A 26,863-nucleotide genomic window follows, 5' to 3' on the forward strand; every position below is an offset into this window, starting at 1 on the left:
ATTTTCCTGGACCACAACAGACTAAGACAGGTGGTCCAGAGACTTTCGGCTGCTGTTAATAAGGCCTAGTCCTGTAATAGCACATTGAGGGGCCTATCAGTGAAATCCTTGTGTGACCTAGGAATGAGCATTCCTAGTACTATGGGATGAAACGGTCATGAAATACCTCCCAAACCACGGTTGAATTTATGACCAGGATGGGTCCCTGCCAGCTAAAAACTGGCACTTGCCACCTGCCGCTACAAGGACTGGATCACGCTGGCACTTGCCTTCTACCTCTGCTTGGAGTAAATCATGAGCAGCTGCAGCCACTGACCTCCAACGCTCCCTGAAAGGAGTTCGGGGTGGAGATCAGGGCTGAGGCGCTCTGTGCTCTGGGAAAACTGGTGGAACAGGCCTTCAGACAGATATTTTCAGAAGATTTTATGAGCCCAAATTCTTGAATCTTCTCATATCTAGAAAAGCGCTAACATCATTATGGCGACATCTGCTCTTCGTGACTAGTAGCAAGCCTCTAACAAAATGTGTGCTTGACTGCACACACCCCCTTCACTGAGATCATCCTTAATACTGGCGTTCCCTTCCCCTCTGCCTCTTCTGAGCAGTTCCTCGGAGCTGAGATGTCTCCCGGGCTGTAGCTGTTATTTTGCCCCAAATGAAACATACTTCTCACACTGCATTTTTTTCAGTTGACAAAATACTATCACAAATCAGGGCCTGCTTGGAAAATAACTACTTATTACCCAAGATCAATGAAGGAAAAAGGAGGAAACTTACTAAAATATTTCTTTATTTGAATAAGGTCAATGTCAATTCTTGAATTCCAGCTAGCATCAAGTAACAATCAGGAAAAAAACACTTGACAAAATGTTATCCAATTGAAATTAACAGTGGATAGAAAACCCTTTTTAAACTTTAAAAGAAATATATTAAACAGGCAACATACAGATCTAAAAAGTTGTAAGTGGTGATTTTACATTAGATCTTATAAATAAAAAAATCCCCAATATAATAATTTGTTCACTATCTCCCTGTGATAAGCACATGGCAGGAAAAGATAATCACATCTTAATATTCACAACTGTCATCGATGTTCTTTACAAAAAGATTGTACCTCTGCAATGCAGCGGGTCAGGCAATCCCTTATTCAAGTAATTTTTGTTTTCCCCAAGTTATCAAAAAGTACAACTGTCTGAGATAAAATGTCAGAGAAATCACAACCAGGGAAGCAAAAAGCTTTAGCAGGCAGACTTGAAGATGGGGGTTTTCATGGCTGGTCTATGATCTGACGATGACTTTAAGTTTAAGAGCCATCAACCGAAGTACTAAGAGCTACAGGCAGCAATCCAAGTTCAGTTTGTAGTTGCTAATGAACCAAAAGAAAATTATTAAGTAGTAGAGTGTAAGTATAGCAGAATCAGTGCACATTTGCTAATGTCATTGACAATGAAAATGTTATATTATGGTCTCAGCTCAGCTTTACAGCAATAAAAGACTTACTTCTTTTCACCCCCCATCTTAGTGGTTCTCAAACAGTAGCGTGCTCAAATTACCTCAAGGTGCCTGTTGAAAACATACTCTGAAGTCCCCACCCCCTGAGTTTGGATTCAGGTGGTTTGGAAGGGAGCGCTGGAACCTGCATCCTTAACAAGCACTCCAGGACAGATGGTCCACAGACCACACTTAGAGAAACACTGATATTCCTTTAATACATAAAAAAATATTGTGGCCTCATAGTAAAGTTTCAAGCTGAATAAAATATTCAAACAGAACACAAATAGGTACATTAAATAAGAGTATTAGCCATTATATAATTTCACCTTTTCAAAGTGGCATAAGCACAAAGACACTACAGTTTTAAAATTAATTTTGTTTTAATCCAAGGCACCTGTAAAATACTTGCTGGTGTGAGAGATGTTAAATTCAATTATACAAAACAGTATAGAAATGAAAGAATCCTGGCAGTGATTTTTTTTCACAGAGCACTTTTCTACAGAAATGAGCTACTTAAAGTCAATGATTTTGAAGAAAATAGACCAAATTTCAAATAATAACCTGAACTATTTGAGTGATTTTCAGCAAATTAGTAAGAAACAAACAAGATTCATACTCATGTTCTTTCGTCCTAGCTGTCTCCACTGTTACAAGGAAGGAACTGAACGATTCCTCTTGAATTTTAGCCTGGAAAATGGATACTGCATAGACCTGGCATTCCTTTGACAGGTTCAGGCACACGTGACCACGGACTTTGTAATACTGGACATTCTGGAGCCTTTTATCTCAAGGATTTCCAAGTTTCATAGTCTACAAATGAAACATGCTTCTGAAGGTATTAATTTTTTTTTCATGAAGTAAGAGTAAATTCTGCAATAGGATCTTTGAAACACGAATTTCAAAACGTCGATGCTACAAGGAAAAACACTAGTAGAAGCACGTTCTATGTTGAAGTGGCCAAAGCAGCGAGAGTGACCACTAGAACATTCTTGTTCTGTGCCCCAGGGTAAGTGGTAGGAGAGTCTGCATCCGCAGTACTAGTTAGGTATTGCTATAATGCAGAATTCTTCAGCGTCTTTGTATGGATTTTAGGCATTTTAGGCAATTAATTCAACCTGTAAATGACACACCTGGGAGCAAATTTATGAAGGTTTTGAAGAACTAAATAGTACTATTTATGAAAAAGTGTTTTGGATTCTGTAACAAGTGAAAGATAACCACTTCAGCTAAAAGAGGTAAAGTAAGAGTATTTCAACATCTACATCAGCTGCGAAAACAAAATTAAGTCTGCATCTTAAAATGTCATTTACAGATTGTTTCTATAATACCCAGAACTATGTACACAGCCGGTAACACCCCCTTCCAGCCTGACATTTCAAGGTTAAGCTTACTACCAAGTGCTTCAGAATATCCTTATTTCTGGCATGAAAAGAGAAATCAGAAGTACTAATGCTGTTTTTCAGATTTTGCCTTCAAAAACTTTAACAATGCTCTACTACTGTCGCCTTGATTTCCATGAAGACAGTCACAAGCACCAGGGTGCGTGATCAGAATGCAGTGGTAAGTTTTGTGACCTTAAAATATCCTCTGAACATGCATGCACTCTGAGTTGAATTTACCCATTTACATGCAGAGTAACTTTCATAATCTTGAATATACACTATTGGAATGCACTCAGAAATATTAGCCATCATGAAATGAACACATTACCAGGCAAAATACCCATAAAAACCATTATCAGAGGAATGTTCTCACCTAAATGGTTTCTCAGGTAAAGAGCAGCTCTTAATTCTCCCCCCAAGTTTCCTTTAAAAGTGAAATATACTATTGATAATCAGAGGGGAAAAAAATACTTCAATAAACATTCTGATGCCTATAATTCAGATCCTAACACTCTCAGACAAAACAGTCTGATTTCAAAGGGAGTTGTGTTAGATTCAAGGACTGCAGCACTGAGTCTCAGAGTAGGAAATTCTGGCCTGTAAAAAGACCTCAGTTATAAAATAAATATGGCAGTAGCTCTCAGACCTCATTTTGGAGGGCAGGAGGCCAAGGGTGTTTGCTACAGCTAGAAACCTCCAAAATCGGGAGACTTGGGGGTAACTTTCATATATGGGGGGTCCCCCCACTTTGTTATTTACCCTCTGATTTATCAATATTCTGTTCAGTGGCTGTATTCTACTGGCCAGAAATTAACTGATTTATGTACTATGCACAAATTTACATGTGGTTGTCTTTAAGGTTCATTCTTACTACAACTCAATGTTTAAAGTTATTTTATACAAAATTTAATAATTTAGACTATGAAGCAATTTAAATACTTAAATTCCCTCAAAAAGACATTTTGTACATACATACATGATGTACACATGAAAATGGTGATCAAAAGAATTTTTTGGCAGCGGCTTCTTGCTGAGTCCTAAGGAGAAAGAGAAAGGAAAACACAGGATTGCTTAAAATTAAAATACACAATGCCTTCTGAAGTATGAAATACAATAAAGATAAGCATATGTCCCATATATGCATGCCCACGTGAAACAGACTAGAAATACCTGCTTTGCATAAACCTAGTTTTATAGGTACTGAGAGTCCTATTATGGACATAGGTAACTTAAATACTGGGTCAAATTTCAGAGACTTACCTATACATGACATACCCAACGAATAACACCGTTTGTACTGCTACAAATATAACGAAGTGCACCGTAGATAAACATGATGGAAAGGGTGGGAGTTCTGGGCATTTCGGTCTTTCATTTGATGGCTGTTAAGGCAAAGAGCTTTCTATTACAATTAGTCAAATCAGTATTTTAGAGAAGGAAATAAATGTGAAATCCTTATAAAACTCATGGTTTATTGTATGAAACTCAAGTATCTTCATTTATTCATCCCATAAATACCTTCCACCCCCTTAACTTTCGCCACCAAACTTTTTAAGAGTAGGTGACACTGAAGGCCTCCACCTCTCACTGTCCAGCTCTTACCTTCATCACAGTGACAATGATTTTAGTGTCCCTGGAGGTCACAGATCACAAGTTCCAGTTTATACTTGCTGTACTAGAGTAATTATTACTTTTATACGTATCTTCATTGAAGTAGAGTCAGTTTACAAAGTTGTCAATTTCAGGTGTACAGCACTTCAGTCATGTAGGAACACACACATACTCATTTTCATATTTTTCTTTGTAGGTTACTATAAGATATTGAATATAGTTCCCTGTGCTATACAGTATAAACTTGTTATTTATCTATTTTATATATATTAGTTATTTTATCTGCAAATCTCAAACTCCCAGTTTATCCTTTCCCCTCCCCCCATAACCATAAGTTTGTTTCCTATGTCTGTGAGTCTGTATCTGTTTTGTAAATAAGTTCATTTCTTTTTTTTTTTTTTTTTTTTTGACTCCACATATCATATGATATTTTTGTTTCTCTTTCTGGCTTACTTCACTTAGAATGACATTCTCCTGGTCCATTAATGTTGCTGCAAATGGCATTATTTTATTATTTTTTATAGCTGAGTAGTATTCCATTGGGTTATTAGCAGCACCCTCATTCTTAAGTGTTCTCTGTTTTAGACGATTACATGGTTACCCTACCAAAGAACTACCTGACAGACAGAATGGCCTTTTCTCAGCTCTCATCCTTCCCAATTTCCTGGCATTCAACCTCACTAATTAGTATTTTGAAAACTATTTCTTTTCCTATTTCTGTGAGTATTCCTTCTATTATAAGGAGGTAATTAAATACCAGGGACAAAGATTTCATCAAGGTATCCAAATGGAACATAAGTTTGATAAGGATTTCATGAGTTTTATAAGGATTTCACTAAAATTAGTTGTTCTCAACATGATCACATCTGTGGGACAAAGTTCTTCACTATGTAGATACTACACACAGCATCAACTTGGCCTTTGCAACAAAGGCTGAAGTTGGGGGGAAATAACCTCAAACAGAACTAAGGGACTAGATAATAAATGTTTTGAATGGGAGGTAAAATGAACACTAAGAAAACTATTCAGCCATATTTGAAAAACTGGAAGGGGAAAAGGCAAGTGCTACAGACATTTGTGAATTTTCTAAGGGTTTTCAAAGCCAGTAAATAAGGAAAACTTAAAAGTACCAGGAGTCTGTCTTCTAATATTGTCTCTAATGCATGTTAAACTTGAAAAGTATGTTCTCTATTTTCAATATTTATCAGCTATCCCCAAAAGTGTAGGTGGGACTTTACTTGGTTCATTTTTTTTTAAAGTTTTATTTTTTTTTTTTTAGTGTAAGACAGGAAAGTAGCTGGAAAAAAGAAAAATCTTGCCTAAAGAAAGCTATCATCAGCCAGTTTTAGATCTGCGCTTCCTAACAGCCCAGAGAGAAATGTGAGTTACCCAGTGCTCGTTTGCCTAACAAGTGGGTTTGTTGAGAGACATTAATGTTTTTCAAAGCTGTTTAAACATATCATTACTGATAGTAAGAGCCATGTCTGAGATTGTGATGGCTCCACTAACTGGAATAGCAATTCATTTTTAAAAAATTCTATTTAATAGGCTATGGAAGCACAAGGTAGAGCATATAGGCATTTGGGTCACATGGGATAATTAATACTAAAAATGAGCATTGGCATTAATTAAACAGTTACAATATTTTCAGTACAATATGTGCTCCTCCTTTTCAAAAGAAGATTGTGATAACTGTAAACTATAAGAAAAAAGAGCTTACCATATTTCGCTGCACTAAGTTATCTATGTCCCGCTTTACTATGTGAAGGTGCTCTTTGATGTCATTGAAGTGCTGGGTTGTCTCGTAAACGCCCCCTGCAGACCCAGGATGCTGTATGCCACTGATCAGTCTGACAGTTTCACTCATGGAATTCCTGAAATAGAAAAGCCCTTTAAACAATGGAATCACTAAGAAAGACAATTTTTTTGGTCACAGATTTCAATTGGTTACATTTCTAAGCCCATGTATCATATTGGAAAAAAAAAAAAAACCCCAAAAACAGTATTTTAAAAAATTGTCTTCAAGATTGGAAAATACTTTATAAAGGATGCCTAATCTGATAGAGAATAACACTAAATTTGTGTTAAACCAATAAAGCCAGTATTATAAATGGCTACTGAATAACATAGCGTGTGATACTCTTAATGAACTTAAATCTAAGTGGTGTTAATGTTGTAAGTAAAGGATTAACCTGTCAGGCCTGGGGTGCCCGAACTTTGCGCATCCAAAGGTTTTCAGAATTGGCCCTTGACTAGCCCCCTCGGAGGTGCTATGAAATATCTTCAAGTCTGGGGTTTTTTGCTGAGGCAGATAACCCAGGATGGGACATGCACAATGCTGAAGCTGACTGGTGGGGAGGCTGAGGTTCACTATGCTGTTCTGCGTCTGTGTATGTTTGAAAATGGCTTAAATCTTTAAAGCCCCTAAGGGTCTCCAGAATCTCTGCAGCCCATCTTTATCTCCTGCTACTCCCTTTCACCTGTCTTGGCTCCTGCTGTTCCTTGAAAATATCCTTCACATAAAGCCCTGTGTCTGCGATGCTCCTTCTAGTCCTGACTCCTCCCTCCAAGAGCGAAGGTCTAAAATGGAAGGACCAGTACCTCTCATTTTCCTTCCTCTGAGCCTTCCCTGTCAAATGCAACTACTTCCTAAACATCACACACACTTCTCTCCATCTGTGGTTTCCACATGCACAGCCTGAACCAACCATGGACTGAAAATATTCAGGAAAAAAAATTCCAGAAAGTTCTAAAAAGCAAAACTTGAATTTGCCACACACAGACTATTTACATAGCGTTTACATTGGATTTACAACTATTTAATACCAATACATTACATGAGGTATTATAAGTAATTTAGAGATGGTTTAAAGTATACAGGAAGATGTGTGTAGGTTATATGCAAATATTATGCCATTTTATATAAGGGACTTGAGCATCCTTGGATTTTGGTATCCTTAGGGGTCCTGGAACCAATCCCAAGGATACAGAGGGACTACTGTATACGGATTTTCTCCCTCAGAGAGCACAAGCTACCTGAGAACAGGGATGTCTCTGATTTTCTGACAGTGCCTCCAACAGTTATAGTTCAAGTTGGATGAATGCATAAATTATCTAACTTATTTCAAAAAGTAAAAGCTTTGCTAAAAGAAATCAAATTAAAATTGCTTAGAAATAACATGGTATGTCAGGCTGAATAAGTTTTTTAAAATTCTATTTGACTTACATGAGTAATGAAGAGTTTAAAACTTGCTACAAAATGTCTCAAGTGCTTTCTGAATAAGTGTATTGATTAAAATTTCTTTTTATAGCACACAGGCTCAAGAAAATTCATGAGTCAGGGTTTTTCTATTTAAACCTGAATTAAGGATATTTTACTATCTCTAAATTACTTACCAAAAATAAAGCATCCCAGAATATATAACCTTTTCACATATCTGCATTTTAAAATACAGCTTCTCAGAGCATGAACTTGCTTAGATATACATAAATGTCTTTAATACACAAAGATTGAGTCACTTAATATATTCCTATTAAATCATTTCATTTATTTGCCTATTGATTCTAATGTTTATTTGCTACATGTTATGAGCCAGGCAGTTTTTAGGGATATAAACTGTGTGATAAAAATAAAATCCCTGCCCTGCTGAGACTAACAGTCCAGCAGGAGAGCAACATGACAGAGGCACATCTGGAGTTCCATGAAGAAACACGCATTCAACTTAGCTGGGCACCCAGAGCTGAGTGTTAAAGGACAGGAGGCTGCCGTGAGGGTGGGGCTGTGACGGGAGGAGGGTAGACCTTGCTAAAGGGACAGGTCAGATGAAAAAAAGGGCTGGACAGAGGCCTACAGAAAAACACCTTTTAAGGAATAATGGAAGAAAGAGCAACCAATGAAAAAAACTGAGCAGCAGCAGAGGCCAAAGAACACCCAAGAGGGAGTGGTATGCCCGAAGCCTTGAAAGAAAAATGTCTCAAGACAGAGGGAGCGCGTGAAAGTGTCAATTGCTACAGAAAGTCCAGCAGGATGAAGACTGAGAGGTCTTCAGTCCTGCAGCACCAATGACTGCAGAAAGACAGCTGCTTAAGCACAAATCACAGTTGTGGGGAAGTGAAGACTGGTGGTTTGTTCTACTTTCTAAGAAACTCACTAGAATGGGAGGAAAGAGAAGCCATAGTGAAAATAAAAAGGGTCAATTAAAGGTTTGTTTTGTTTTGATTAGTTTTAAATCATGGAAGAGCAAGCCCTTTTTATAAATGGAAGATGGGACCCTGAGGGGTAAGTCAAAGGTAGAAGACAGAGCAAGGATCACTAAAGAGCAAGGGTCAGAGAAGTAGACAAAACGGGATCCAGCGCTAGGGACTGGCCTGGACAGCAGCCGTGCAGATGGAGACACGGGTGGGGATGGAGAGTGGGGCATAGAAGAGGAGGAGACAAAGTCACCTCCCAGGAAGAGTCAATAGTCAGCTGAAGAGTCGGCTTCAAGTGCTTATGGCACTTGAAGAGAGTGGTGACTATCTTGAATAAAATAAGCAATGATCGAGAATGAATAAAGGTGGCTGAACAGCTTAAATATGACAGGACAGAGACAGGCTGAAGGGTACAGAAGAGGATAATTAAGAGCAAGGTCCCAGACTATGGAAAATATTCACATGAAAGTGCCTAGCATAGTAACCAGAATGCAACAGTTAATAAGCTGGGTAAACATCAAATGCTAAATGCCGCCTATGCACCAAAAACATTTATACTTTGAAATCAACATTTAAAAAATAAAACCAATTAACAAATGGCACAAGCCAACACATACAAATAGCTAAGTTCAAAAAACACTTGTAACCCTGTCCACTGAAAAGGCCTAGCAGCAATAACAATCCAGTAGCCATAAGCACTGGACTGTCTCCCACTAAAAGACCAGGGTTCCAAGAAAAATGCCTTTGCCATGTGTGGGACAGAAATGTCCCAGAGAAGCCTGGAAAGTCTTACACCTGAAAGGAAGTGACCAAAGATTACTGGGGTTGTAGCAAAAGGACACAGAAGCTAAGCTGTAGGGACAGCTACGGCCACAGACGAAACAATCAACACCAATTATAAAGACTAATGTATCAAAACAGCAAAATATGTTAAAATCCTTGAGCTGAAACAAATAAACATCACCTCTCACTACCTCCTCATTTAACCTTGGACACTACCAGGGCACCAACTTGTTATTCTGAAAAGGACAAGAAAAAAAGTATTTATTCTGCCTTTCCTGAACTATTTCAGGATAACAAGTAATCAGAGAAATTCTTTTCAAATGGAGAGGGAATTTTAGCATGAGAGTGTCATCCTTCTTCAACCTCTAATGAAATGGTGGGTTTAGGCTCCAGCCATCACTGGCTAAAACTCAGGCCGATGGGGGCACTTTACAATGAATGGCTCAGTCGGACAAAATCGGGTTATTAATAACTGCTGAAACTGGGTGATGGGGATGTGAGAGAAGGCTCTTGTATTATCCTCAACTATTTTTTTTAAATTGAAGTACAATTAATTTACAATGTTGTGTTAGTTTCTGGTGTACAGCAAAGTGATTCAAAATATATGTAACAGGTTCTTTTTCCACTATAGGTTATTACAAGATATTGAATATAGTTCCCTGTGCTATACAGTAGGTCCTTTTTGCTTATCTATTTTATATATCGTAGTGTGGATATGTTAATTACAAATTTCTAATTTATTCCTCCCCTCTGCTTCCCCTTTGGTACCCATAGGTTTGTTTTCTATATGTATTTGTTTCTGTTTTGTAAATAAGTTCATTTGTATAATTTTTTTAAGATTCCACATATAAGTGATACATGATACCTGTCTTCCTTTGTCTGACTTCATGTAAGATGACAATCTCTACTGCTGCAAATGGCAGTATTTCATTCTTTTTTATGGTTGAGTAACATTCGTGTGTGTGTGTGTATGTATTACCCAAATTCTTTTTATATTTTAGAAATGCACAAATACTGGCTGTCAAGCAACAAACTTTTTAAAAAAGATGTTAAAGCATTTTTTTCCTTTTCTAGCTTGGAACAATTAAAACATTTGGACATGTTAGTAGTTTCTAAATCTCAAAAATCCCTGTACTTTACATTCATAATCTAGAACGTGATTTATAAAATAATCTAGAACATGATTCTTACCCTCATGCTGGAATCTTACAACGTGCTTGCATATTTAGAGAAATGAATTTAGGATAAAGATATCACGTAACACTCAAACATTACTTTTGTATACTTACTTCATTTCATTTACTTGTCTCAGAATCTCATGCTGAGTGTTCACAACAGTATCCAGTTCTTGTTGAGTGGTCTGGAGGAAAAACAAAAGATGACCAGTCACCTCAATAATCCTCATTATACAGAACACAGGGCACAGTAGCTTTTGCTTCCTACTTCTCCTCCATCAAAGGCTACCTAGGGTATATCTGCATATTCCGAAAGCTCACCTGTCCATGCTGCCCTGGGATTCCTGCTCCTCTTTTAGAGATCTCCTCCGTCAAGGAAGAGACATATCTTCTCTGTTCGTCAAGAATCATATCTAACTGTCGGTTCAGCTGCTTGATTTCAAGATGAATACGATTCTGTCCCTCAAAGATCTGTCTCAGCTCACGATCTCCTACACTCTCAAATATTTCATCCGCTGAAATGGAAATAACAAATCAAAACTATTAGAATCACCTCTACACATCTGTAGTTTTCAAATTACTGCAAGTGACCAAAGTACAACCTAGACTAAAATTAGATCATCAACACAGTGCTCAGATCTCCCCAAAGGTAAACATGCAGCTACACCTAAAAACTATTTTCTCTTTTCAATATACTATGTGATTCTATTTACAGGAACAGGCAGAACTAATCTCAGTTAATAGAAATCTAAATAGTGGTTGCCTCTGAGGAGGGGGCAGCTGACTTGAAAAGAAGCATGAGAGAACTTTCTGGGGTGATAAAAATATTCTGCATACTGATCTGACTGATAGTTAAAGGTGGATACACATTTATTAGAATTCATCAAACTATTGTCTTAAAATTTGTGCATTTTATATACATAAAAGATTAATAAGTGGAAATGCGAACAGTTGATTTTCCTTTCATTCCTGACTGCTGAAAACAGGTCATTTCATTCAAACACTTACTATAATTAGCTTCAGGATATACCTACATATCATATGCGATGTTTAAAACAAATCTAAGAAAAAAATGAAATTTATCTTTCATTTTTGCCTTCATTAAATCTGAATCACACTGTTAACACTTAAGAGAATCACATACTACTTAGTTCAAAAGCTAGCTCCCCAGCTTTATTAGATATAGCCTTGATCCTCTGTACAGACGGGGAACCCAGGTAATAACAGCAGATTACTCAGCCACTCTATTTGGCCTTGTTTTATTTTTGACATGTAGCCCATGTAAGTACTTAATTACACTGGCTTAGGCAAATATTTAAAAATTTTCAACCTTTAATGTCCAGAATTGTTAAGTAGCAAGAGGAGAGCCAGGTAATCACATTACTCTCACAATAGTTTTGCTAAGTATTAACTCTGTATTAATAAGGTAATTGTGTGCCACTAAAAGGAAAGAAAGAAACCTTGGACAATTGCATTCAACAAATATTTACTGGGTGTCAGCTACTACATCAGCACTGCCGTTGTCCATCAGGTTCAGGGGACACAGCAGTAACGCAAGAAACAAGACCCTGCCCTCACGGAGCTTACACTCCCCCTCAGCCAGGTGCTCCAGACTGCACAGTGCACTAAGCCACACTCTTACTGGTAAAAACTTCAATCTCCAGGCCTTGTAAAGACTGAAGATTTGCTTAAGAATTGTTTCCAGAAATTACTTGGAATGTGCCAGGTAAGAGAGAGAAGATGAGAAGAATGAAGTGCCAGGTGACACAAATGCCACAACTACTGGTGGCAGCTGAGGACAGCTTTGCTCCAACTCACTAGGGTGCCCTTGGAGGTCAGGGTGGTCCTTCTGGAATTCTTCTTTTTTTTTATCCAATTCTTGTTGAAAATGCTCAAATTCCTCCTGGTACTTTTCTTTTTCTTTTTCAGAAATTTCTTTATCCGGTGTAGGCTTTTTTGGAGTTTAAAAATAGATCATTAAAAAAAATTTTTAAGTAAGAAAGTAATAAACAATATATGTTAAACTAGTTCACCACTAGTGGGAAGGTTAAATTACTCTTCCTGTTAATACAACAACAAATAATAATAGCCACTGCCATTTACTGAGCGCTTGCTAGAAGTACACAGTCTTTAATGCATAAGACATAAATGTGGCCAGTACCAGCATCTCAGTTTTACCAGTGGAGAAATGGAGTGTTACAGAGGTTAAGCAGCTTGTACCAGGTCACATGGTAGTAACTGGCAGAAACAAGACCCAAACTCAGTCTTCCCAAGTTTTCAGCTACAAGGCAATACCATTAAACTGCAAATAAACTTTTTTGGGGGGAGGGAAAAAAAAAAGTGTACTTACTGGCTCTTTCCCAGGCTCAGTCAATTGGAAAGTCAGAAAAGAAAGGACATCATGGTCATCTACAAATTAAAAGAAAGAAAAAGTTCCATAATAGATTATTTTTATGGTTGTGAATTCACTTTATAAACATCTGTTCCTTTAAAATAATAAATAAGGGAAATAACAAAAATTAGCTTTAATTTGGTAGGGCAACGGTGCTCTGTGAGCTTTAGAAACAAATTCATCTGAAAGATTTATATTACAACTAAGCTAAAATTCACTTTCTTAAATCCTAAACCAGTACATTTGGCAGTGTTTAACATATTACAGATGTTTAATAAATATCTGATAAAGGAAAGAACAAACAAATGAAGGGTCAAAACGAGCCCGAACTCCGAATCCTGGCACCAAGATCCTTTATTTTTCCACAAATCTCCTTCATGGCCTGTGTTCCAGTCAAGGGAGACAAAATCCCATCCTTCATGTGTTTCCTGTTCCTGTCTCTGAAACCTTACAGCACTCACCTCTTCTAGCCTTACTTCCCTGTTCTGCGCATGACCCTGCTCGGTCCTGGCTCACTGGGACAGTCCTGGTCTCTCCCTGTCATCCTGCCACCACTAACTGCATCTCCTTTTACTCTCACAGCACCCCGATTAGAGGATATGATTGCTCTTCTATATACATCATTTATATTTGTCTCCCTCATATAGCAGATATTAACAATTTCATTTTACCTAAAATCATATTAAGAAATCAAATTAAAATGTTTAAGCTAAAAACAGCTAACAGGTCAAAGTTTGTAACACTGAACTAAAATACTCATCCTGGCTAGTGTCACATCCATAAAACAAGAATAATGAATTTCAACTACAGCAATTTCTTTGGTTTCTGCCATTTTATGGAGATCTAGATGTACAGCCAGAGTAGAGGAAGCTGCAATACTACAGTGCAGGTTGGGTAACTTTAGGGCAAGTGTTAATACAGCACTGGACCCAGGAGCCAGAAATCTACACCAAGTCCTGCCTGGGTCTGACTTATTAGCCATGTGATCTTTAGAAAGTCCTTTAATCCAAGGTTTGGCAAACACCTAAAAATAGGGTAAATATGATCTACCTTCCCTCCCTCCCTGTGTTGTTGTAAGGAACAAATCATGTATTTGAAAATGATTAAAAAAAACATTATGCAATATGAACACAAGATGTTATTAATGTCCAGTAAGTTCATTTATCACCACACATGGAAGTTTAGTCACCAATAATATTTCCTCAGACCACCAAATTCATTTAAATGTGCCGTGACAACTCCACTTGGCAATTGAACTTTTAAGTATGTCTCCTTCACCGGAACATACCAAACCCAAAACTGATATTCTCACTTACGTACCTGTATGGAGCCCCAGCCAATGGGATACCTACAGGAGAGAAGCAGCAGTGCCGAGACCCCAAGGCCGGCACCACAGATCAAGTCTTTAAAGGTTGAAAGTAAACAAGGCTGCACATCTCCAAAATACAGTATTCCCAATGAAATTTAATTCACAACCTTCTAATATATTAAAAGACAGCAAGACTTACCTGCAAGAGCTCCAGTTGCAGCAGATATTCCAAAATGCCCCTGGGCAGGGATGATCATATTTTCCACTTTGGCGCAAAATTCATAATCATTTTTATCTGGTGTGAAGCCATTATTGATCATTACCTAGAAAGATATACGGTAGCTACAGCTTTTATAAACACTTTTGTAAAGTGAATTTCAGTCAGCTTATGACTATTTGGCCTAATAACCAACTGTCAAAAAGCTATCAGCTTCAAATCATTATGCTGTATCTTGAACTTACACAATGTATGTCAATTACATCTAGATAAAATTGGAAAAAAAATTAAAAGTTATCAGCTTTCTCTCATTATCTTAAAGGGTAATCCCTTATCCACTAAATAATCATATTGGTATCATTATACAATAAGATGTTTCGCTTAAGAAAATGGTTTTTGCCCTAGGCTGTGTGCCCTAGGCTTAAAAAGAAAAACCTGGTAACTTTCCATGAAAATCTCTCTATAATAGAATGTGGTTCACCTTCTCTACAGAAGGCTTAGGGAACCACGGCCACGTCCTCTGAATGGTTCACACAGAAGAGGGGTCAGGCTTGCTCTGAAACTGCAGTGACAGTGAACCGGCTGAACTGACAAGTTTTACTACAGCTAGCTGAGAATCAGATTGCCTTAGCAAGTAGTGAGCCTCTCTTCACTAAATCAGGGGAGGGTAACTGGACTGTCCTAAGTTAGCAGAACGGCAGCAAAAGTGACAAATCATACTGACAGAAAAGGCAGAAAATGAAAAAACTAAAAAGACACAAGTTTCTACTCTGCAGAATGTATTTCTGAAGTAATGACTCTAAATGTCTTAAAGGAATCTCAGAATTCAAAGGAAGCAGAGGAAGCCACCTGGACATGAAGATCTGTCTCACGAGCCCACTCAGGCAGTGGTGGGGCCTCTTCAATACCTTTCACTTCCGGCAACCCCATCACTAGCCCCACCCTAAGTAAGAGTCACCAGACTAGAGGTGCAGGTACACGGCACCAGAGTAAGGACACTTCAGACATCACCTCCAATGCAGTTTTGTCAATGATAATTAAAGTCACATTCATAAAATGTGACAGTACTCAGTCCAAATTATCAGCAAGAGAGTAAAAGCCTGTCAATATGAAGCTTTAATCTATGTAGCAAAGGACAGAGACGTGAGCTACTAATATTTAAAAAGTCACCCGTCATTTAGTGGACTAATGCTAGTATTTCTGTAAAATATTTATCATTGAGTTCCTATTTGAGTTTACATCATTTACAACTGGTTCTCCTCTACAGTCTTTCAAATCAACTATCAGTAACACATCTGGCTCTGAGAGAAACAAGAGAAGTGTTAAGTTAATCACATTCTATTTTAATACTGAAAACTTTTAGTGATTCAGTACTTTTTCCTTCAACTCCAACAAACTCAAAATCCATCAGGAATGTTGTTAACTGTCTAGTTCTAATTCTCTAAAAAAAAGTACACTGTAGTCACTGCACTAGGAATTTGGAGGGGTGTGAGGGCTCGACTGTACAGGTACAGTGATTGATACCAGCAACACTTCTCTGAGATCACTGATAACATTCCTTACTCATCTTGCAGCTTAAACTCGCTGTTAAACCTGACTCTTGCAGTATTTAAAATCTTGTTTTGACTGTATTTCCTTCACTAACAGCTTTTCTTGCTCACCTTACTTTGTTTTTCCCTCTGAAGCTCAAAACAACTGGGAGCTAAAGGTATAAGGACATTCGGTAAACATTTCTTGAGTACCTAAAACAGGCACTGTATTCGGGACTAGGAGGAACACAGAATATGCCTGCACTGAGAAGTGTACAATCATACTGATGAGAAGACATACAAACCATAGTTAACCAGCAGTTCAAGACAACATATTTTAAAGGGCAAAAAGCATTAGAAGGAAAAAAAAAAAACACTTAAGAGTTTGAGAGATCATTATGAGTTGATGTTTGGAAAATCTGATGGAAAAGGGATGGTGAACAAGCATGTTCAGGAACAAGCAGGACTTGGCAGGTAGAGGAAGGAAGGGGGGAGAATTACAGGAAGGGACAGCAGACTGAGCAAACACACAAAGGCCAGGACCATTAAGTCACAGTCAGGTGTCCAGCCAAGTCTCTCTAAAATGTATTCTTCAGAACACTGGCTCTACAGACACTCACAGATCCCAACTGAAAAGAGAACTCCATGGTCCAATAACCCAAAAGAATGAGGGCTTCAATAAAGGTTTCTTTATTTCAGGACTTCCCAGAACCTTTAATGTGCTAGTATGCACAGTCCTCCCAACCTCATCTAACTAGGGACCTCTTTTTGGGGTACATTTTGCAGGATTATTATTTTGGAAATTGCTGGTAGGGCTGACGGCCTGTGTAGGTTCACGTAGACAGCCTCCCTGTGATCTATGAATTCGTGTGTCCGTACTTGCCATGGTTGGTGTCTGGGTTCTGCTACATGAAGGTAAGCGTGACCTGATGAAACTGTACAGGATGTATAATAATTACAGTTGAACTGAAATCCAAGTTACTCCTAACAGACTGGACACTGCCTCTCTTCTGAGGTCTCTAAATTAGCTGGGAATTTAAAACTGAGCCTATCAAAGTTTTCCAAAGAACTGTCTTTTTCAGAGTTTATATAAAGGAATGCGAGGCTAGCCTAGATCATGAGATTTGGGAAAAGAAAAATGTATACAGGATACTCTTTACTTACAAGTATTATATAACCAGGTATTGAAGGCATCTTTAAAAAAGTAAAGTTCATGTGGTATTTTAACTGCCAGGTGGACAGATCCACCTGAATACTACCCCAAATTCAGTCTGTCTACAACTAACCTCATTACCAATGCTCTGCCTTCCCACTCCTCCCTCAAACACAAACAAATGCGATGCTTCTTGGTGAGTTAATGGTACCATTTAGTTGTACATCTGACCAGAATGCACTTTTGGTGGGAATGTAAACTGGTGCAGCTACTATGAAAACAGCATGGAGATTATTCTTCAAAAAATGTAAAACATAACTACCACAGGATCCAGCAACTCCACTCCAGGGTACTTATCCAAAGAAAACGAAAACACTAGCTAGAAAAGATCCATGCACCCCCAGGTCCACTGCAGCTTTCTTTACAACAGCCAAGATACAGAAGCAGCCTAAGTGCCCATCGATAGATGACTGGATAAAGAAGATGTGGTACGTGCATACAATACTCAGCCATAAAAAAAGAATGAAATCTTGCCATTTGTAACAACATGGATGGACCTACAGGGTATTATGCTAAGTGAAAGAAAACAGAGAAAGACAAATACTATATAATTTCACTTGTATGTGTAATCTAAAAAACAAAATAGAAACAGAATCAAAGACACAGAGAACAGGTGGTTACCAGAGGGGAGGGGGTTGGAAGGAGAGAAATAGGTGAAATAGATAAAGAGGTACAAACTTCCAGCTGCAAAATAAATGAGTCATGGGTCTGAACTGTACAGCGTGGGGAATATAGTCAGTAATTATGTGATATCTTTGTATGGTGACAGATAACTAGATTTACCATGGTGATCACTCTGAAAGGTACAGAAATACTGAATCACTACCTTGTATATCAGGAATAACAATAGTGTTGTAGGTCAATTTTACTTGAAAAACAAATTCATAGAAGAAGATCAGATTTGTGGTTACCAGAGAGAGGTGGGGGTGGGGGTAGGCGGGACTGGATGAAAGCAGTCATAAAGTACAAACTTCCAGTTATAAAGATAAATAAGTACTAGGGATACAATGTGCAACATGATAAATATAATTTCCACTGCTGTATGTTAAAAATGAAAGTGGTTAAAAGAGTAAATCCTAAGAGCTCTTATCTCAAGGAAAAAATTTTTTTTCTATTTCTTTAATTTTGTATCTACACGAGATGATGGATGTTCACTAAACTCTCTGTGGTCGTCATTTCACGATGTACATGAATCATTGTGCTGTACACCTTAAACTTATACAGTGCTGCATGTCAATTACATCTCAATAAAACTGGAAGGAGAAACATAAATGAGAAATTGCATGTAAAGTACCAAGCACAGGGCATGGCCCATTAAGAGTCAAGGAGTCTCAAACACCCTGTTTTTGGCTCCTTTCATAAATACCGTTATAAGAACACTGCTGCCTAAGTCATCCTTCCCAAATTGCAAATCTGATCATTTCACTTTTCTGCTTAAAACTCCTTAAACGGTCCCTTATCGGATGAACTACATGAGGCCTGTGAGACTTGTTACTCCCAGCCTTTCAACCTCACTTCCCAAATCTGTATCCTCCAGCCAAACCAACTACTCACCTTTCCCAAATCTTTGAACAGTCCCTCCGCCTGTTTCCTTTGCCTGGAATATGCACCATCTAGGGAACTCCTCCTTCCGTTGAAGGTGCAGCTCAGCTGAGACCATTCCTGCTCTTGCCCACGCCCGCCTGACAGCTGCAGGAGTCTGCCCTCGTGACCCCTTTAGGGTATCTGTGTTGTTGCATTTATCACAGAGCGTACTAATGTTAAGTAAGCATCTCCTCCAACAGACAACAAGCTCTTTGGAGAAAATGACTTGTCTTACTCATACTTGGGTAGCACACAGTAGGATGTTTATACATTTACTGACTAAATGCAAACCTATTGGCAAGACTTGACAACACATGACCACTTTTCACACTGAGCTCTGAATCATTTGCTCTCTCATAGTAACACTGATGAGGACATGGACAGTGTCCGAATTAAAATGCATTTAGTTTCTATCAAAGATTCAGAATGAGAAACCATACTAGAATACCACTGATTTGATTCTCTCTAAATGTATGCTACTTACGGTCAGTGTTTTCTGGTAATATATAATCTTCGCCCGGACAGGATAGGGTTTGTTACGAAAATCCCTCTGGCAACTTGCTAAAGCCTGGTTAGCACCATCACTATAGTATGAGGAAAAGAAGACAAGCAAGAACTTAAGAAAGCTTCTCAATATTTAAAAACTCACTATTTAAAACTATTAATGTCCATAAAGATATCAATAATATCAAGTGATGACAAAGCCTTGGGATATGTGAAGTTATTTATGCAGAAGACACAAAGCTGCCACATGAGTTTTTCCTGTGACTCGGGTCAGGTCTCTGGGTAACGAGCCAATGTTACCACGGCTGCAGGCCAGGGCAGTCATGCTCTTCTACATGACACTACGGCAGAATCACAATCACAGATTGTGCTTTAAAAATGCAGATTTCCTAGATCCTACCCTAAATCAGCATAAGCAGAATCACAACGGGGAGGCCATGATAGTTCAAATAGCTCAACAGGTGGTTGTGATAAAACAACCAGTTAAAGTCATTATGGTAGGGAACAGTAAATAGGAGTACAGATAAAGTATTTTTTCTTACAGTTCACTGATGGGGAAATTAACCTTTTAGCCAAACAAACATGTAAAAATTAAAAATGTACATCCCTAATTCACACACATTATAAATATATTAAATATTCAGAAGTTTTGTAGCTCACTGAGAATCTTTCAAATACAGCAACACCAAGGCTGAATGAGGTGGCATAAATTTCTTAGTCATTAGGTTGGTTAAGGCTCTAAACATTTTTTTAAAATTCTTTTTTCTAGTGGGGAGGTAATTAGGCTTACTTATTTATTATTTTTTTATTTAACAGAGGTACTGGGGATCGACCCCATCACCTCATGCATGCTAAGCATGCGCTCTACCACTGAGCTATACCTTTCCCCCACAAGCCTCTAAATTTTATTTCTGAAAAATCCTTTTTAATAAAGATGAAAATCATTACTACTGGCATCACTGAGAGCCAGGAATGTTTTATAAACCTTTAAACGTATTATATAATTTTAGGTTAAATAAAACAACACATTTTTATGTTTGAAATCTAGGTGGTCCACAGAAAGAACTTTAAAACACAACCAAATTAAAATAAGACCTTTCCACTAAGTTACAAGATACATCTCAAGAAAAAGAATAATCTTATTTCATCTGGAAGAATGTTCAGAACTGAAACAATATATTTTATAAGGTTTCCAAAAAGAAGCTGAAATCGGGAATAATGTAAAAATGTACTTACTTTTGATGGTCATAATGGAGTCGTCCATTGTTGCCTATAATTATTATTGCAGGATTATTTTTCTAAAAATAAAGAGAATGCATTTGTTTTAAAGTCCTTAGATCAAAGAATTATAGATCATTCTAGATGTGCTGTAAGTTCTCTTACACCTTTAAAATCCTAGGACACTGAGCATGGGACTAGTGTGGGACTTAGGGGAGCTTAGTAATAGGACTCACATGGCCTCAGCATTCAAGGAGTTTAATACTAAAGTTCTCCTTTAAATGGTTAATAATGACCTCTGACAATCAGCAAACTATCAGCTGAAGCAAAGAGCACCAGTCTTAGGGCTGTTAGAGCACAAGTTAGTGTTTCCAATTCATAAGTACATTTTGTTCTTAACTATTTCAGGGAAATTGGCTGATCAGAAGTGATTAACATATGAAAAGATATCAACACATGAGCTAGTAGTAATAATGCATAATGCACATATTTTCATGAAAACAAACCGTAATAACCTTCTAAACAATGACTGTTTTACTACCTACATCTAAAGGACTCACGCTGATCCATCAAAATTACTAAACATAAACAGGGTGTGGGGAAGGTGGGTAAAGTTCTCAGACTGAAGGTTCCATTGTGACCTCAAGTTGGTATATGACAAATCATGAACTTATAGCTTTAAATTTATAAATTCCCAGCTATAATATAGACTAGTCATCACACTTAAAATATAGTTTGGAGAGTCCTCTACTATTAAACTGAGAAAACTTAAAAAAGCTATATTGTTCACAGCCTAACTTTGTTAATATTGAAGTGGGTAACAGTCCTGAAAACAAATATACCTTTCCATCATTGTCGAAAGAATCAAAAAATATTCCAACACCATTCCACATATCAGCTGATCCAAACACAGGACCCTCCAAGCCTTGATTTTCTGTATACCAAATTGCCTGTAAATATGTAACAGAGAACATTTAGAGGCTAGTGGTATATGCACTCATATACATTTCCTAAGTTAAAGAAATTACCATACCAGGCCATCAGCTCCAATTCTACCTCTCCCAGTCACTCGAAATGTCACCTCAACTTCCCAGTTCTCAAAGGCTGCTGTTGTCTTTGTCCACACTGATCCTCTTTGGCTTTTTAAAGATGGTGCTATTCGAATCTGATCTGAACTTGGAATAGCATCTAGAATAGAAATCAGGGAAGAAAAGCTTTAAGTTATAATTAGGTAAGACTCCATGAATCATCACCAAACTGCTATACACCTATAGAGATCTAATTTTAACTCAGTTACCTGCACAGTCATTTTGTTAGGAAAAATTTTCATGTTGATAGTTCCAAGTTTTAAATTTTAGGGGTTTCTACCACCCCCCTTATCTTTTGAATAGTGAAATATCTCTGCCAAAAAAAAAAAAAGATTAAAGCTACAACTATACATGAAACATTCAGGGGGCAGAAGAGAGGAAACTATGGCTTAAAAGGCAAATCAACTATTAGATTCTCATAATCTTCTTCAAATATCTCAAAAATTTGTGTATTATTTTAAAAACTTAAATGTATTTTTTACCAGCTTGTAAATGTCATAAAGCTCAAACACATGAGAAGAACATACCACTAGGAATCAAGAGACTTATTCCTAGCCTCAGTTCAGCTGTGTGACTTTGAGCAAGTAATTCTTACTTTCTTGGGCTCACCATATGTTCACCTGTAAAATGAAGGGGCTGGGCTCAATTACTTCCATATATACCCCAAAACTTATATGCAAAATTTGGAGCATATATACATTCCTCTAGGGAGAGGGTCAGGTGACTTTCATCAAACAGTTCTCCAGCATGAGCAAATTCTCATAGAGAACAGTGATCCCCAAGATGGTGGTTTCATCTCCATCCACTTACGAGTTGTTTGATCATAGGCAAGTTATCCAATTCTCTAATAACCTCACAGGGATATAAGTACCTATATAAGTGCATACAAATATTTCAGTAAATGTTAGCTATTCCTATTATTGGACTAGATAATTATTAAAGCACCTATGAGGTAACTACGAACAATTCTAGCACACCTTCTCAGATATGAACGAGTTCTGACATTCTGACATCCTTGCTAGGAAATAACTGTATTGTCTCTTTACAGGTAGGAAAACTTGACAAAAAAATACAAGTTCAGATACTTTAGTAAATTCAGCCACTTTGTCACCATCACTTTCAAACACTTAATCGTTTGGGGGCAGGCATCATGGAAAGAGCAGTGGGTACAGAATCAGAAGACCTGGATTTGAGTTCTATTCTAGCCACATGAGCTATGCAACCACTTCCAGGAACTCACCTTTCTGAACACGTTTTTTTCACCTATAAAAGAGATAACACCTGCCTTGCCTAGTAAGATCAAATCAGAGAATGAAGGTGAAAGAGCTCTGAGAGCTATAAAGGGTTACAAATTGCTGGGGGTTTTTGCCCTAATGGACCCAAGGATGTGTACTGACAGTACAAAAGGACATCAGAATTAAGAAAAAGGAACACCATAGATTTGGTTTTAATTTGGGGATGATGTAAAGGGACGTGTTTAAATTAAATCTTAAATTTCGTTATTTAAAAAATTGTTTTAAATAATGGATCTCAGGGTGAAATGAAAACAACAAAAATATAATCAATGGAGTAAAAAAACCGTGAGACTGTAAAAATTACAGGGATAACGAATGCAAGGGATATCCACAGCAGTGATTCCCAGAGTCAACAGATAGAAAAATCATGGCTAAAATTCTAATCTCTTTATTTCAAATTCAATCTAGCCATACAGCTTTAATTAACCACATACATTATCTGACATTTCTGCAGCAGAAAAGCTTAGTTGGTTACAGGTTCTGTAAAGAAAGTCAATTTAACTAATTTAAGCAGTTGATTAATACTCCTAATTGGCTATTTTACGTAATGTGAGAAAAAGAGAGAAGAGCAAGAGGACAACAGAGAAATGCCGAAGTGAAAAAAATGTGAACAAATTTATCACCACTACTTGAAAAATTCATTATCATTCCAAGAAGAAAAACAAAAATCCCCCAAACCTGTGTTTGGTACACCTGCATCATCTTTGTGTATTAAGAAAAATGCTACCTTGATTACAAATGACCAGCTCTACACCGTAGATGAGTGGGCATACAATTAATGGTTGATGAGTAACAGAATAATTGCACTCCACTTCAAATACTTAATGACTTGGTCGTTAAGTCAAATTGAAATTTATGCCTTTGAATTACACATTAATTTCAGTGAAATAGCTCTTCCTAAAAGTGTGCTTCCTATTCAGCAATTACTTTCTGTAAGTGGAACATTTTGTTTCAAGCACTGGACAATCTAAAACGATGTATACAAACTATATATAAGTGACTGCTTAATAACACATAAAGATGGAATTCAAATTGCCAGCGCTTCTTACCCCATATAAAGGCATTTGTCACGTGTTTCAAAGGTTGTATCTGATGGTCACTGAACAGAGCTTACAGCATGCCGAGTGCTACGGCTGATTCCTTAGTCAGCAGTGACACCTCAGCACTAAAGTACAGACGTTTTCTTTCACGTATGTAAATGTCTAGCAAGGCTCTCTCACCTCCTAACAGTGTCACACACTTAAGAGTGAATAAAATATGGTGCACGGCTTATTTCAATTTTCCCCAAAAGACTGAAAAGAAAAAAAAAGCCCAAACACAAAAACCAAACCCAGTTGTACACATAATGCTATTCTCAGCCTCAAGTTCTCAATACCGGAAAAAACAAAAAACAAAAAACAAAAACGACTTCCTCTACTAAATAAAGCGACGAGTGTGACTATTAAGTTAAATAATGTGTCAGTAGAAGACAAAAGTCACTAAGAAAGGCAAACTTAAGGACAATTCCAATAGGGTGAGAAGAATGTCCTCTGACACAGACTTCAAGATTACTCTAAAGCCAGCATATGCCGTCTCTGGAGCCGTCAGGGGGCATCGGATACAACCTGGAGCATTAAGCATGGCTAATACCGGAGGGAAAAAAGCAAGGGAGGGCCGAGAGAAGGGGGAAAGAAGGCAGGGGGATGCAAGACCAGCTCTCAGGTTGGGATGGGGAGGGGTTGTGGCGCGGGACGTTTTCCCTTGAGACGTGGCGTTAGGCTGAAACTTGATGCCTCGAAACGAGTTTAAGAGAGTACTTCTAAGTGCAGGAAGTAACAAAAAACCTCTACCAAATGGAAAGAACAGACGACATCAAAGAAGGGAGGCCAGGAGGAAGGTGGGATGGAGAGAATGTGGGAAAGACGGGGGAGGCAGGCGGAGGGAACCTTGCAGACTCGAGCCGGCCTGCAGGAGGGGCTGCTGAGAAGGGTCCCCTCCACCGCGCTTACGGTGTGCAGCGGGGAGAAGGTGCAGAGGGGGCACAAGGCGGGGGAGACGACCCGGGCCCCCCACCCCCTGCCCCGGCTTACTCCCCGCGTGGGCCCAGAAAGGCACGGCCCCGTCGCTCTGCACCAGGTGCGGTCCCTTGAAGCTGTATTTGTACTCGAAACGGCGATGCGGCTGCGCGGCTGGAGTGCCCGCGGCGCCAGCAGCCGCGGGGTCGCCTCCCACGCCGTCGCCCCCGACGAAACGACAGAGCGACAGCAGCAAGGCGCAGAAAAACGACCGAAGTCCGGCCCGAGGACCCCTTCGCCTGTATCCCGCCATCTTGGATTCTGGAAAGCGGAGGCCAGCGGGAAGGGGAGGGGGGCGGGCGTTGCGGACGGCCAACAGGGCGCTTGCTGATTGGCGGAGCCCGAGAGACCCCGGGGGCAAGGGTGAGCCCCGCCCCCGGCCTCCGCTATCCAGGCAGCCGCGGGACCCGGACTATCTGTGGGCGGGGGCACGTGGGGGGGGGGGGGGCCTGGAGGCTGCGCGGTCTGCACGCTCCTTCTCTGCACTCCCACCGCGGGAATGGAACTTCACGCTTCTCTTTCCACGTGACGTGGAGTGTTGGAGGAGCAGACCAGAAGTCTACCTGCAAGAAGTTTCCTTCTGCCTCTTAACATACCTTAGAATTCTCGAGCTCTGATACCTGTGGACTTACCGCATCAATCCTCCCTGCATGTAATAAACTTTTCCTGTATTAGAAGAAAGGCATTCTTTTTGACGTAAAACCAATTGTTCAGTAGCTACTTTTCATTAGGTAGACTTTGCAGAAACAAATCTTTCCAGAAACAAGACGTAATCATGAATACTAATGCTCCCAGTCCACTGAGCTCCACCAACCTGTTAGGGAATTTCAAACTGGGAACCAGCAATCCATAGCTGTCTTACTTTTTCTTAGTAATTGATAGTTCTTTATTTTGGATACCAGCCCTTGATTGGAAGTTTTTTTTTTTGTCTTGCAAATAATATTTGGTACCATTCTGTGAGATGCTTAACTTTCCTAATGTTCTCTTTTAATGAACAGAAGTTTGGGATATCAAGAAAGTTCAGTTGAACTGAACATGGTGACAGGGGAGCACAATTTCTTCTATGGAACAATGAGAAGCTGAATTTGACTGGAGCCCATGATTTATGCAGGGGAGCAGTGGGAGGAAAAATGTGGATGGCCGGGAAGGAGTAGAACTCCAGAGGGCCATGAATATTAACATAAGGAGTTTGGATATTGCCTTAAGTAAATAGGAATTGAATTTCATAGTCTTAAAGGAGGGAAAACAAGGAGCAGGTTCTTGCTGGGGAGGACGTCCAGGTGAGAATGATTAGTGCCTGGAGTGAGATGGGAGCTGGGGCAACAGACAGAAGAGAAAGGGGGCAGAGAAGTTGACACAGTAAAAGCACTTGAGGCATTGTATTTTTCTCCAGCCTGCTGGGCATCAATGAGAGGTAGGTGGAAACACTAGAGGGAGTCACCAAATAAAAAGGTAAAAACCTCGCTAGATGAAGGTTTTCCTTTTCCCTTTTTGTCCTTTTCCTGCCAGCAAGGTGCATGCAGTGAGTGGAGAGCAGCAGTGACTACTAAGAATGATGACCCAGGAAGCCAGAGGAGCCCCATCTTTAACTTGAGCCCCTCTGGCAGGCCAGGTCTGCCTATCTCCCGACTTCTATCTTCTGAGATAAGATTCTCTTTTAACTCATTGATTCCAGGTTTTGTTACCTGCAGTCCTGACTGTACCACAGCTCACATGCATTGAGTGCTACTATGTATCAGGCACTATTCTGGGTAGTAAACATGCATTCACTCATTTAAGAGGAAATTAACCCAATGTTTTCATTTACTTTGCTCCAGCTGTTTC

At 38.8% G+C, this 26,863-nt stretch overlaps 1 protein-coding gene across 4 annotated transcripts; it reads right to left on the minus strand.

The window, feature by feature from the left end:
- Positions 1-768: 768 nt before the first annotated feature.
- LMAN1 (lectin, mannose binding 1) lies at positions 769-25,329 on the minus strand. Of its 4 annotated transcripts, XM_074355482.1 has the most exons (14): positions 25,055-25,329; positions 21,636-21,790; positions 21,445-21,552; positions 20,621-20,682; positions 19,365-19,464; positions 14,537-14,660; positions 12,987-13,045; positions 12,455-12,587; positions 10,958-11,151; positions 10,751-10,821; positions 6,208-6,361; positions 4,137-4,258; positions 3,853-3,913; positions 769-1,366 (listed from the first exon to the last, which is right to left on the minus strand). In XM_074355482.1, the coding sequence occupies exons 1-13, from the start codon at positions 25,290-25,292 to the stop codon at positions 3,877-3,879; spliced, it is 1,557 nt and encodes a 518-aa protein (XP_074211583.1). In that variant the 5' UTR covers positions 25,293-25,329; the 3' UTR covers positions 769-1,366; positions 3,853-3,876. The 4 variants fall into 4 exon arrangements, with proteins under 4 accessions (XP_074211583.1, XP_074211585.1, XP_074211582.1 ...); XM_074355484.1 differs by lacking the exon at positions 4,137-4,258; XM_074355481.1 differs by having other exon boundaries at positions 769-3,913.
- Positions 25,330-26,863: the final 1,534 nt, after the last annotated feature.

Source organism: Camelus bactrianus, chromosome 30 (assembly GCF_048773025.1).
Source record: "Camelus bactrianus isolate YW-2024 breed Bactrian camel chromosome 30, ASM4877302v1, whole genome shotgun sequence".
In the NCBI taxonomy this organism is placed as follows: Eukaryota; Metazoa; Chordata; class Mammalia; order Artiodactyla; family Camelidae; genus Camelus; species Camelus bactrianus.

Coding starts and splice junctions, on each gene's coding strand:
- LMAN1 (XM_074355482.1), bottom strand. CDS start 25,292: ATGGCGGGATACAGGCGAAGGGGTCCTCGGGCCGGACTTCGGTCGTTT. Junction 12,588..12,986: donor CTGAGCCTGGGAAAGAGCCA/GTAAGTACACTT, acceptor ACTCCAAAAAAG/CCTACACCGGATAAAGAAAT. Junction 3,914..4,136: donor GTTGGGTATGTCATGTATAG/GTAAGTCTCTGA, acceptor CTTTCTCCTTAG/GACTCAGCAAGAAGCCGCTG.